The 12,094-nt window shown below is 39.6% G+C and overlaps 3 protein-coding genes across 3 annotated transcripts in view; 1 reads left to right on the top strand and 2 right to left on the bottom strand.

Moving 5' to 3' along the window:
- Positions 1–5,091: 5,091 nt before the first annotated feature.
- CBG27315 lies at positions 5,092–6,152 on the top strand (the record flags this gene model as incomplete). The annotated part of the gene is made up of 4 exons (XM_045238546.1): positions 5,092–5,220; positions 5,268–5,456; positions 5,507–5,626; positions 5,952–6,152. 4 exons carry the CDS (start codon positions 5,092–5,094, stop codon positions 6,150–6,152), a joined length of 639 nt encoding a protein of 212 aa, XP_045099345.1.
- A 697-nt stretch (positions 6,153–6,849) lies between these two features.
- On the bottom strand, positions 6,850–8,559 carry CBG12913 (the record flags this gene model as incomplete). Its single annotated transcript, XM_002638439.1, has 2 exons — positions 6,850–7,076; positions 8,127–8,559. The coding sequence occupies 2 exons, from the start codon at positions 8,557–8,559 to the stop codon at positions 6,850–6,852; spliced, it is 660 nt and encodes a 219-aa protein (XP_002638485.1).
- Positions 8,560–9,073: 514 nt separating this feature from the next.
- The window catches only part of Cbr-swsn-1, a gene marked incomplete at both ends in the record, with an annotated part of 4,480 nt that continues 1,459 nt past the window's right edge, over positions 9,074–12,094 (bottom strand). Inside the window, 4 exons of the mRNA XM_045238545.1 lie at positions 9,074–9,234; positions 9,495–10,478; positions 10,537–11,053; positions 11,104–11,726. Coding sequence (XP_045095001.1) covers positions 9,074–9,234; positions 9,495–10,478; positions 10,537–11,053; positions 11,104–11,726 — 2,285 coding nt within the window. The remainder of the gene's footprint in view (positions 9,235–9,494; positions 10,479–10,536; positions 11,054–11,103; positions 11,727–12,094) is intronic.

Raw genomic sequence — 12,094 nt, 5'->3', positions numbered from 1 at the left:
ATTCAGAAATTCAGAAATTCAGAAATTCAGAAATTCAGAAATTCGGAAATTCAGAAATTCAGAAATTCAGAAATTCAGAAATTCAGAAATTCAGGAATTCAGAAATTCGGAAATTTAGAAATTCAGAAATTCAGAAATTCGGAAATTCAGAAATTCAGAAATTCAGAAATTCAGAAATTCAGAAATTCAGAAATTCAGAAATTCGGAAATTCAGAAATTCAGAAATTCAGAAATTCAGAAATTCAGAAATTCAGAAATTCAGTAATTTTTGAATTCAGAAATTCGGAAATTCAGAAATTCGGAAATTCGGAAATTTAGAAATTCAGAAATTCAGGAATTCAGAAATTCAGAAGTTCAGGAATTCAGAAATTCAGAAATTGAGAAATTCAGAAATTCAGAAATTTGGAAATTCCGAAATTTAGAAATTCAGAAATTCAGGAATTCAGGAATTCAGAAATTCGAAAGTTCAGAAATTCAGAAATTCAGAAATTCAGAAATTCAGAAATTCAGAAATTCAGAAATTCAGAAATTCAGAAATTCAGAAATTCTGAAATTCAGAAATTTGGAAATTCAGAAATTCAGAAATTTAGAAATTCGAAAATTCAGGAATTCAGAAATTCGAAAATTCAGAAATTCGAAAATTCAGAAATTCAGATATTCAGAAGTTCAGAAATTCAGAAATTCAGAAATTCGGAAATTCAGAAATTCGGAAATTCGGAAATTTAGAAATTCAGAAATTCAGGAATTCAGAAATTCAGAAGTTCAGGAATTCAGAAATTCAGAAATTGAGAAATTCAGAAATTCAGAAATTCAGAAATTCAGAAATTTTTGAATTCAGAAATTCGGAAATTCAGGAATTCAGAAATTCAGAAATTCAGAAATTCAGAAATTCCGAAATTTAGAAATTCGGAAATTCAGGAATTCAGAAATTCAAAAGTTCAGAAATTCAGAAATTCCGAAATTCCGAAATTCAGAAATTCAGAAATTCAGAAATTCAGAAATTCAGAAATTCCGAAATTCCGAAATTCAGAAATTCAGAAATTCAGAAATTCAGAAATTCCGAAATTCCGAAATTCAGAAATTCAGAAATTCAGAAATTCAGAAATTCAGAAATTCAGAAATTCAGAAATTCTGAAATTCAGAAATTTGGAAATTCAGAAATTCAGAAATTCCGAAATTCAGAAATTCGGAAATTCAGAAATTTGGAAATTCAGAAATTCAGAAATTCCGAAATTCCGAAATTTAGAAATTCAGAAATTCAGGAATTCAGGAATTCAGAAATTCGAAAGTTCAGAAATTCAGAAATTCAGAAATTCAGAAATTCTTTTCTCTTTTTTCACAGAAAAAGATTTTCTAAATTTCCCGAAAATTGGTCAAACGGTTTTCGAAAAAAAATTGTTTTAATTCGATTAATTTTCTACCCAATACCACTCAAGAAAAGTGGTAAAAATCGAAAATTTCGTGAATCAGAGGTGATTGGATTATAAAAAAAGTTGGGAAAAAAGAAAATTGAAGGTCAAAAAAATTTTTAGGAGGGGGCAAAGAAGATAAATGATCTTTAAAATGTTGAATTTTGAAAAAAATGGGAAATTCAGTTTTGGAGAAAAAATTACCCAGGGAAGAAAAAACCCAGGGACCACGGACCAGGACCCCGGACCAGATCCCCGGACCAGGATCCAGGGACCCAGGGACTCAGGGATCCAGAGATCCAGGGATCCATTGAACCAAGGAACCCGTTTTTGTCTATAATTTTTTTCTGAAAAAGAAATATATTTTAGACCAAATTTTCCAAATTTTCCAGCATTTACCACTCTATATTTACCAAAGAGCCAAAAACTATACAATTTATTGACACCTGTGCTATAATTACCATGCTATAATCAAGTTTTCTAGTTAGTCTGGACACGGAAACTTTTTTTGTAGTAGTTTTTGCACCCGAAAGGTACCCAAAACTTGAAAAACTATATTATATTTTCAGGGAACTCAATCACTATCAGTTTCTCAATTTTCAGATTTTCAGAAAAAAAATGGCACCTAGAAAAAAGGATTTAATCGCTGCTGAAATTCCAACCCGTCTTGTCGGCTGTCATTTAATTATAGCCTCTCTAATTGGATTGATTTTCAATATTTTCATGTTTTTCAAATTTTTGGAATTTGAAAAAACCAGTTTCAATATTTTATGCACCTCTAAAACTGTATCCAATTTTCATATTCTGTTTGTGTTTTTAACATATTTAGGATTAAGGAATTTGTTGTAAGTAAATACAGTTCTATGATCTGAGTAAATATATAAATCAAGCAGTTGGTTATGGAATTTATCTCCAAAGACCAATGACCCAATTTCTGATAACAATTAATCGATTTTTGGTGATTTGGCTTTCCCCAACCCATGTGCCTAAATACAGTAATCATGTTAATGTAAGAATATTTGCCCAAACTAAAAATGTGCTAATTATACAAGGGGTTTATTAGAGCTTGTTTAAATGTTTTCTGTCCAACAGTTTTGCACCTGCCACACTCTCCACGACTGTCTCACTGGTTCCGATGAAATCAGCGTAACCTTTGACAAGCTTCTTTCGCTCTCTCAGCGTTACCTGATTCTGCATCGCTTCTGTCCAGCTTTCCATCGTCGCCGTCCTCACTGCACTCTTCTCGGAATCCACCGACTTGTCCTTGTTGCTTCTTGACTTGCTCCCAATCGACGTCATTTCCAAGCCTGAAAACAAATCTTTCCTTCAAAAGAATGTCGGGCTTTTGTTGAATCTTCTACGGATATCGCGTCTTTTCGACAGGCCTTCACCTGATCGAACTCTTCGCTAGGCCTTCACCTGCACTAATGTCCTATTCGCAAATTTTACAAGAATTTCCTGCCGGTTCCTTCAAACTCGGAGAAATTCTTGCGAAATTCACTAATTTTCACAACAATCCTCTCACTGGATCCTTCAAACTCTGGAGAGAATTGATGCAAAAAACAACGAAAAATAGGTAAAAGAATGGATAAACGGATAAAAAACGGTTCGGCCCCCAAATTGCCCGCGGTATGTCCGGGGTATCAGGTTCCTGTGATAAAATAGAAGAAAATCAACGAGAAATGTAACAAAATCGGTTTATTATGAACAAGTTAGAAAGAAACAACAAATAAACCTTAGAATTTAAGCAAACTCACTTTAAATCCTTAAAAGAGTCTCTAGAACAACCACGAGCCAAATCCAAGTTCGCAATCACTCAAAACTAAATTTAAACTGTGCGCGCGTCGAGCGGGATAGCGGAGTGTCGTTGCGTGGGTAGAGGGAACCTTTAGAAGGAGTTGGAGGGTAGCACCAGGCAACTGCAATTTATCATTTTGATACTGCTAAGCAGTACCAAAATCTCGTTATTCTCAACTTCGAACGCCTGTAACTTTTTCCATAGCTCAGCTCATTTCCTAATTTTTGAACCATATGATTGCTGAAAAATAGTGCTTTCATTTGATATAACACAAATTCGTCTGAATTATCAATGCATCAATTATACAAGATCTGCAATAGAGCTTGTTTAATTCTCCCATAACTTTGTTCGAAATCAAGATAGTGATCTGAATTTTGCCTAACCAATACCAAAAACCAAATTTGTCGTGCCTCTCTCCAATTTCTCATTATTTCTTATCTTTTTCTCGCTCTTTCTAGTAGAAATGTATAGTTTTTGACAATAAACATGTTTCGAACAGGTAGGCAAAACAGTTTTGAAGGCCGTTTATCGTTCCGAGGGCAGAGCGACCCAAAAAAAGGGGGCGTTTTTTGCCCATATTTTTTCCCCCATTTTTCTATCCAATATTTCATTGTTATGGTTCTCAACAGCCTTGGTATGTTCATATGTTTTGGCACAACCTATAACTTTTTTTATGTTTTCAGTTTTTTCATCTCCACCTTCAGAACCGATTGAAACAATCGGTCGGCTGGGACCGGGGCGTCCCCAAGACCTGCATCCATTTGTCATAGGTATATTATTACAAAATTTTTCAGAAGTTACGGTACATGTTTAAACAGAAGCCCTTGTGGCTCGACCCTTAACATCTTTCAGGTCAATTATCTCGGTTCCTATAAAATATATCAAAAATCTGTAAATTACGAAAATGTTCCTTACATTCTAAAACTATTTTATCAGTTGACAAGTTGTCAGTATCTCTTATAAGAACCGAGATACAGTACCGGTCAAGAAGAAAAAGCGTGTTTATCAGTTGCTTTCCAGCCATTTTTAGGAGTCAGTGCTAATTATCTCACTTCCTATTAAAGATACAAAAAAAGTTGTTAATTAGTAAAATGTGTAAAATTCAATTTTACACGTCTTCAATACTTACACTTTTGTTGCAGCTACTGTAGTTTTGAAGCTATGCACCTTTAAAGATAACGCTTCTCGTCCGAAGGGGGTTGGAGACGCCCTAACTTTAAAGCGCCTATCTCAATAAGTACGGTAGTTAGACAAAAGTTGGCAATAAGTAAAATGTTTAAAATTTGATTTTACATTGTGAGACGTCCTAACTTTAAATGCGCATAGTTCAAAAACTACGGTAGCTACAACAAAAATGCAAACATAGAGAATGCGTAAAATCAAATTTTACACATTTTATTAGTTGACAACTTTTGTTTAGCTACCGTACTTTTTGAGTTAAGCGCTTCTAAATTTGGAACGTCTACCACACCCTTCCGGACGCGGTTCAGAGAGAAAAAGCCAACTTCAAAAGCGCTTAGCCCGAAAGTTACGGTAGTTACAACAAACTTGCCAACTACAAAAATGTTTCTGATACCATAACAAACATTTTCTCAGTTGACAGATTTTCGATATCTTCTTTAGGAGCCGAGATAATTGAGTTCTTTTTAAATCCCACAAGTTCTTCAAACTTTAAACGTCTATAACTTTGTTTATAGTTCAGTCAATACTTTAATCTTTGTACCAAACGATAGCTGAAAAATAGAGCTTTAATCTGATATAAAATTATTTTCTTGGGTTGAACATGCACCTATCGTTTCAGCGGCCCAAAATATCTACCAAACTTCCCTTTACACGCCTCATTACGATGGTCAAGGCTGTTATTTTCTAAAAATCGTTCAAAAAATGGAACCCGACATTGTGGTATCCGGATGTTGTGTACGAGAACACATTGAGACTCCGGAAAACATGAATGCTCTGGACCATGACCGTCGCAAATGGGTTATCATTGGAATGGATGATTGGTACTCTAAGGTAAGTAGGATTACGGTAACTTTCCTCATTTTAAAATATAATTTCAGGCTATCGATAGGTGCAACGAGGTATTCTTGCGCTCTTGGGTACAAGTGACGGAGTACCCCAGATTCCTGGCAATTTGGGTTCCACTTATCAATCTCGTGGATGACTTTCAGTTCTGTTTTCTGGAGCGCGACCTTCAACGCCTTCAGAAATTCCGAGAGTCTTATGTCGAGAACTCGGTGGTCCTCGAAGTGAGTCAAAGTGAAAAATGTTTCCCTCCACCAACATATGCGATTTTCAGAGACACCTCAATGAACTTATCTTCGGTTTCCGCCCACCGCTTGCAAATGTTCGCCGGGAAAAAAGGAAAAATGTCCTGATGAACTGGTTGGACAGAATTAAAGGGATTTGCGCACAAATTGTGAGTTTTTATAACAGTACCCGTCATTGAGATACGAAAAAAAAAACTTATTTTCAGTTGACTAATTTTATAAGCCATAGCTCAAAAACTGCGGTAGCTATAACAAAAATGAAAAATTAAAAATGTGTAGAATTGAGTTTTACACATTTCTCTAATTAACAACTTCCGTATAATCTTAGTAAAAAATGAACAAAAATGTACAAAAAAAGAAAAGATTTTTCCATTTGCGCCCCCCCCCCCCCTTTGTCATAAAGAGCCAAAAAAGAACCTTTTGATACAAATATTCTCCGGGTACTGTATTTGTTGTAAAATTAAAAATTTCCAGTTGCTCGTTGACACTTTCGCCACCGGCGCTCTATCTAATTGGGACGAGACCTCATTGCACCGAACCGTGATTCGAGTCATTAAAATTGTCAAAGCGACAGAAACAAGTGCAGAATTGATATCGTGTGGATGCTTCTACATTGAAAATGGCATCGGAATTCCGGAGAATCCGTCATGTACTCAATTTTGCGATTGTAATTAGATTATAATTAAAAGTTGTTTTTTTGTCAATTTTATATTATATTTAAATGCTTTTTTGTCTAGATTCAAATTAATGTTTGAATAAATATTATTTACCAGTCTGTTTGCCGCACCTACGACGTTCAAACATCTGGCTGGTGGTATTTTAGTAGCAAATTATCGTTTTACTACTGCTAAGCAGTACCAAAATCGTATTATGGTCAACTTTGAACGTCTATAACTTTTTCATCGTCTTGCTAATTGTCCAATTCTTGCACCAAATGATAGCTGAAACAAAAAGCTTTAATTTGATATAAAAATATTTGCCTAAATCGAAAATGGGTCGATCGTACAACAGTTTTATCGGAGCTTTAACTTTTAATGTCCCATAACTTTCTCTCTCTCTCTCTCTCGCTTCTTATCTCATCCTATCTCTTCCATGTAGGCAAAAAGAAATGTATCGGTTTTCAGTTTGAAAACAAGTTCCGATCAAAAAAGTACACTGTTCTGAAGGCCGTTTTTCCGTCGTTTTGCCCATCAAAATGACCCAAAAAAACATCCCAACTTGTCAGATCAGATTAGGGCTGAAATATAAAAAATTCACTTGTAAAAAAGGGAGTTGTGAGTATCTTGGGAAATTGGGAATTTTCAGAAAAAAACATGAAAAAAATGTAGCAAAAAAAATCAAAATTAGATCGGAATTCGAGAAAAAAGAAGTATCACAGCAACTGAACAGTTCCCTCCTCGACATAGTGCTTCACCGATTGGAACGGAATCAGATGGCACGACGACTTCTCCATCTCCAAAACCATTTCCGCGTTCAAATCCTGCCAATCCGGGATCGCCACGTTGCCAATGTCCTCGCCGAGCACTTTTGCGTACACCATATCGTCCTGATGGTCGGGTCGAGGGACGGACACTTTTTTGAGTGCGGCTGGCATGAATTCTGGAAGAAAATAGCTTCATTTTAAAGTTTTGATACTATTTCTACTGCTTAACAGGTGAAAAAGCTCATTTTACTACTGCCGGGCAGTACCAAAATCGCCACGTGGCAAGTTCTACTACTGCTGAAGGATCTAATTTTCAGAATTTAACGTCCTCAAAATCTATAGAAGCCGGAAAATAATATTTCAAATTTCAGTAGCCCTGATTTTCAGCTTTCATTTAAAACAAGAACCAATTTTCTAACTTGATTTTGAGCAAAGTTATAGGTGTCTAAATTTGTGGGTAGTTCAGTTTTGATACTGCTTGGCAGGTGCAAAAACGCCACGTGCATACTTGTAACGGGCCGGACTTTTTCCCGAATTTCGGAGGCCCGGCCCGGCGGGCCTGTCATTGCACAAGTATTGAAAATTTCAAAAAACACATAAGGGGGACCCTTATGTGATTTGTTTTCGATCAAAAAATATTTTTCGAGTTTTTAAAAAATATTTTTTCATCAAACAGACAAACAATCCAAAAAGCACAACAAAAGTATAGAAAATTGTATTGAGAGCTCAAAATTCGGTTCAAAATGACAAAATATTTGCTACAGGGCCTTGAAATTTTAATCATGCCCGGCCCGGAATTTTACAAGTATGGCCACGTGGGAAATTTTCTACTGCCCAACAACCGGGCAGTACCAAAATAATAGCTTTTCACATTGACAATCAGTTTTTCTCATACTTGCAACCGAGCCTTTGCCGGGCCTTCGCGGGATCTGTCATAGCTTCTTTTAGAATTAATATTTTTCACTCAACTAGCCTTCATGACAAGGCCCGGCCATTTCACTTGTAACTTTGTTTATAGAAAAGACGCAGCTTTCCAAATAGTATCAGTTTGTACTACTCGCCGAGTTCTATCATATCTGATTTAGATAATCTGAAAATATTGTTTCTGAAAGAAACTATGGCAAGACCCGCGAAGGGCCCGGTTGCAAGTATGGTTTTTCTAGCTCAAAAATGTCTTTTTTCACAATTTTGGAGTATTCACATATGCTGAATTCAGAAATCCACACCTAGAACAGTCTTCTCGAAAAGTTCGGCTTCGGCGTTCGCGTATTCTCTAGCGAATTGCAATTCGGTTTCCGACAGCAGCTCGCTCTGATTCTCCTGTGTTCGTCGTTGGTGCTGATCAATCGCGTCGTTCGGGTTGGATTCGATTTTCTGCAGACGGCATCTCATGTAATCCGACGTCATAAAACTGATTCGCTGAAGTTCCATCCGGTGCAGCGAGATGCGCAACTGCATCTTATCCGCCTGCCTTCCGATATTATCCTCCATCCCTTTGATTTGATCTAAAAGAATGTCGACCAGTCCCATTTGCGTTGGAAGCAGACACGGAGCACACAGTTCATTTTGCCACATCATCGTCATCTTCCGAATCACCTCTTCTAGTGTGATACTCTCTTCAAAATCGACGTCATCGGCGGCGCTGTCGTCAATGTTCATACTTGTCACCTGAATTCGTTAAAAACTGATCTAAAAATTGGGTTTGAAAAAGTAAAAAAAAAAACAAAAATTGGTTAAAAAGTGACCTGGAAGGATAAAAAGGAAAATCAAAGAAAATAAGCTTAGGAGGTAACCAATTTGAAATTTGAAAAAAATGGGAAATTATTTTAAGGTTCCGAAAGTTTCATATATAGTGACAATAAATAAAATTATCAGGGGTGATTGGTGATTGGGAGAGAAAGAGAGAACATAAATTTCGAGATAACTTTGATTTTGGAGACGGGGGAAGGATTATGGTACAAGATGCACTTTTTCTGAATTTTTAAAAGAGGAGAAGTATAGCTGAAAAAAATTAAATGATAATAAATTAGAGTAGAGTTAAGATACCAGCTGGTACACATTTAGCGAAGATCATTTCAGTGTTTTGGGTGGGGAAGTGATAAAACATACATGAGAGAGAGAGAGAAAAATCGGGAAAATCAGTATAATTTAAGGATAATTAGCTGTTAATTAATTAATCCTGCTTCTGCTCTCCTTGACCTCCTTCCTCGTGTGACGGTGGTTGATGTGGTGGTCCCATTGGGCCGCCCTGCTGTTGTTGTGGTGGTGGTGGGTACTGGCCGTGCGGTGGTGGTGGCATTTGTCCGTATTGTTGTGGTGGGTAGCCTGGATGACCTGGAAAATTTGAGATTTTTGATAATTCTGTATTTCTGTAATTTTGCTACTGTTAAGCAGTAGTAAACTTCCAGTTTGCTACTGCTGAGCAGGTGTAAAACTGGATTTTGCTACTGCTAAGCAGTGTCCTAATTGCGTTTTGGTACTGCTTAGCGGGTGCAAAAATGTCACGTGGCTGATTTTGCTACTGCTACAGAATGCTTTCAGACCCGATTTTTCTCACTAAAAACTACCAGAATAGCCACAAAACGATTCCTTACCTTGCTGTGGAGGATATCCGTATGGTGCACGTCCCTGTGGCGGTCCTGGATACGGTTGCTGCTGATACGGTCCTCGCTGTTGTGGTGGATAGCCACCCGGATGAGGATATTGTGGCTGTCCTTGCTGTGGATAGTACGGTTGTCCCGGTCCCGGCTGTCCTGGATAGTGTCCCTGTGGTGGCGGGTATCCTGGATATCCTTGCTGTGGTGGTGGTGGTCCTTGTTGATAGCGAGACTGTGGTGGTGGGTATCCCTGTCCTTGAGGTGGCTGCTGTTGACCTGGTTGTGGGTATCCTTGTGGTGGACCTCCTGGATATCCCTGTGGTGGCTGTTGAGGTGGAATCTGCTGTTGTGGCGGAGGGGCTTGTGGTGGCATTTGCTGCTGTGGTGGAATCTGCTGTGGAGGCTGTTGCTGTGGTGGTGGTGGCATCTGTTGTTGTGGTGGAGCTGGCTGTGTTGGAGCAGCGGATGGCGCGCGAGCTTCCGACGTGTCCATTTTCTCTGGTCCAGCTTCAGAGGCACTGACTTGCACTTGTGGTGTTGGCTGTGGTGGACCAGTCACCTCGAAACCAGGTGGCAATCCAGCTGGCAAAGTTCCAGCGCTCGTCATTCTTGTATGCGCCTCGTGCTTGGCACGATTCTCCAAATACTTCAATTGATCCATATGGAACGCCTGACGCTCCAGAATCAGCTGATGACGTTGGTACTCAAGTGACTCGCGTTCCTTGTCCATTATCTGTTCCAACTCGTCAAAGTGACGAAGCTTCATCTCCAACTTCTTCATCTGCGTCTCCACGAGCTGAGCGACAAGCGATTTGATACGACGCTCCTCGATTTGAGCCAAGTGTTTGGCCTTGACAGCTGCGGCAGCTAGACAAGACGCAGCAGCCGCTTGAACTCCTTTATCGATAGCAGTCTTGGCTTGCTCCGTAGTTGGCACGTCTCCAGATGGCTTCTCACTGGTGTCCATCTTCTCCTCGGAATCTGAAAGAATTATTTATTAAAAATTTGTGATTCAAAGTGCTTGAGAATCGCTGAATACCTGCACTAGTCCCCTCTCCATCGTCAGCTGGCTTCAAACCACTCTTCGTGAGTCCAACAGCTCCATCAACCTGTCCAGTCTTCTCCGCCATCGCCGCCACATTCTTCTCATGCGCCTCAGCAACCAATGGTGGAAGTTCCTCCTTCAACTTCGAGAACTCCTCCAAAGCAGCCTTGGTAGCAGCGGCAGCGACCTGTGGATCAACCACCGATGCCAAGAATGCCACAGTCGACATTACTGGGTTGCCAGTTTGAGAGAACGGGATAGGCTGGAAGGCAAGAGGTCCCAAGACTTCGCGAGCGCCATCATCTGCCCCAGCACCTCCAGCACCAGCTTTATCCGTCAGATATGGATCCTGGATGGGAAGTTGGAGGAACTTGAGAACGCATTCGTGTTGGGTGCGGGTGCCAACGTGATCGCAAACTTTGTTCCAGTCATCCTTGAACATTTCCAAGGCCTCTAGCAAGAGACACGTCTCCTGATCAGTCCAGTCACGTCCTGGATTCGCACCCTTGGTCTGGAAAAGGAAACATTAATAGAAAATTAGATCTAATTAGGTCAACTCACTCTCATAGCCATCGCTTGTTTTTGGTACTGATCAGTTTTGAGTCCTGGCTCGGAAATTGACTCAATCTCTGTCTTAATCTCCTCCTTAACAGCAGATTCTTCTTTAGCAGCGGCTGCGGCGTGTGGCGGATTCATTGGCTGAATTCCAGTTGGTGTATCAGCCAAAACCATGAAATGAGAGGTCGGCGGAGGGGCGACAGGCGCCGGTCTCGCATCCGAATCAACCTGATAGTTCAAAAGACCCCATTGCTCTAAAAACGAGTGCAGCCTGACTATCGAGCAAACGTCTCCGGCTAAATTCCGTCGACACGCCGTCGCCGACACATACTCGAACGGATTCAGCCGATAGGTGTCGATCATGAAGTTACGATACGCCACATAGACATCTGGAGTCTTGCTCTTGTTTTTTCCGCAGAAGAACTCGGGCATCGCGCGCTTCTCTATCTGGTGAATAGCGTTGTAGTCGAACCAGGCAGCGTAGGATGGAACGACGATGTAATGGGTCTGCTCGATGACATTGCCTTCGGATGGGGCTGGATTGTTGGCGGATTGAACGCCTTCCTCGTCGAGATCCGTTAGTTTTTGGCCTTTTGGCGCGGAGAATTCGGCGTCTTTTTCCTTTCCTGAAAGATAAATTGTTTGATTATTAGTGGGTAGTGATCTTCCACAGCTTCTAGTTATTGCTTGGCAGTAGCAAAACGCGACGTGGCATTTTTACATGGGTTAAGGCAGCCCTATGCANAGACGCTATCAAGCTGCGAAATCGGCTCTCTATCATTCGTGATAATGTACTTTTAATTCGCCTTTTCGACGACTATCTCTTACGCTTTGAGCTCCAATGGTTCCCATTCGAAGCAGGACAAATCCACGAGGAGGGAGATATCTATCTGAATCGAGTTCTTAGAGAAATGATCATCGGCTTTGAGTGCACCAAATTCGTTCGGCCCCAGTTCTTCTGTTCGATGCCTATAACTCATTTACCGGAAAGTCT

Source organism: Caenorhabditis briggsae (genome assembly GCF_000004555.2).
Source record: "Caenorhabditis briggsae complete genome, chrV, whole genome shotgun sequence".
NCBI lineage: Eukaryota > Metazoa > Nematoda > Chromadorea > Rhabditida > Rhabditidae > Caenorhabditis > Caenorhabditis briggsae.
Note: the sequence above shows the minus strand (reverse complement) of the source record. Positions and strands in the feature narration are given on the sequence as shown.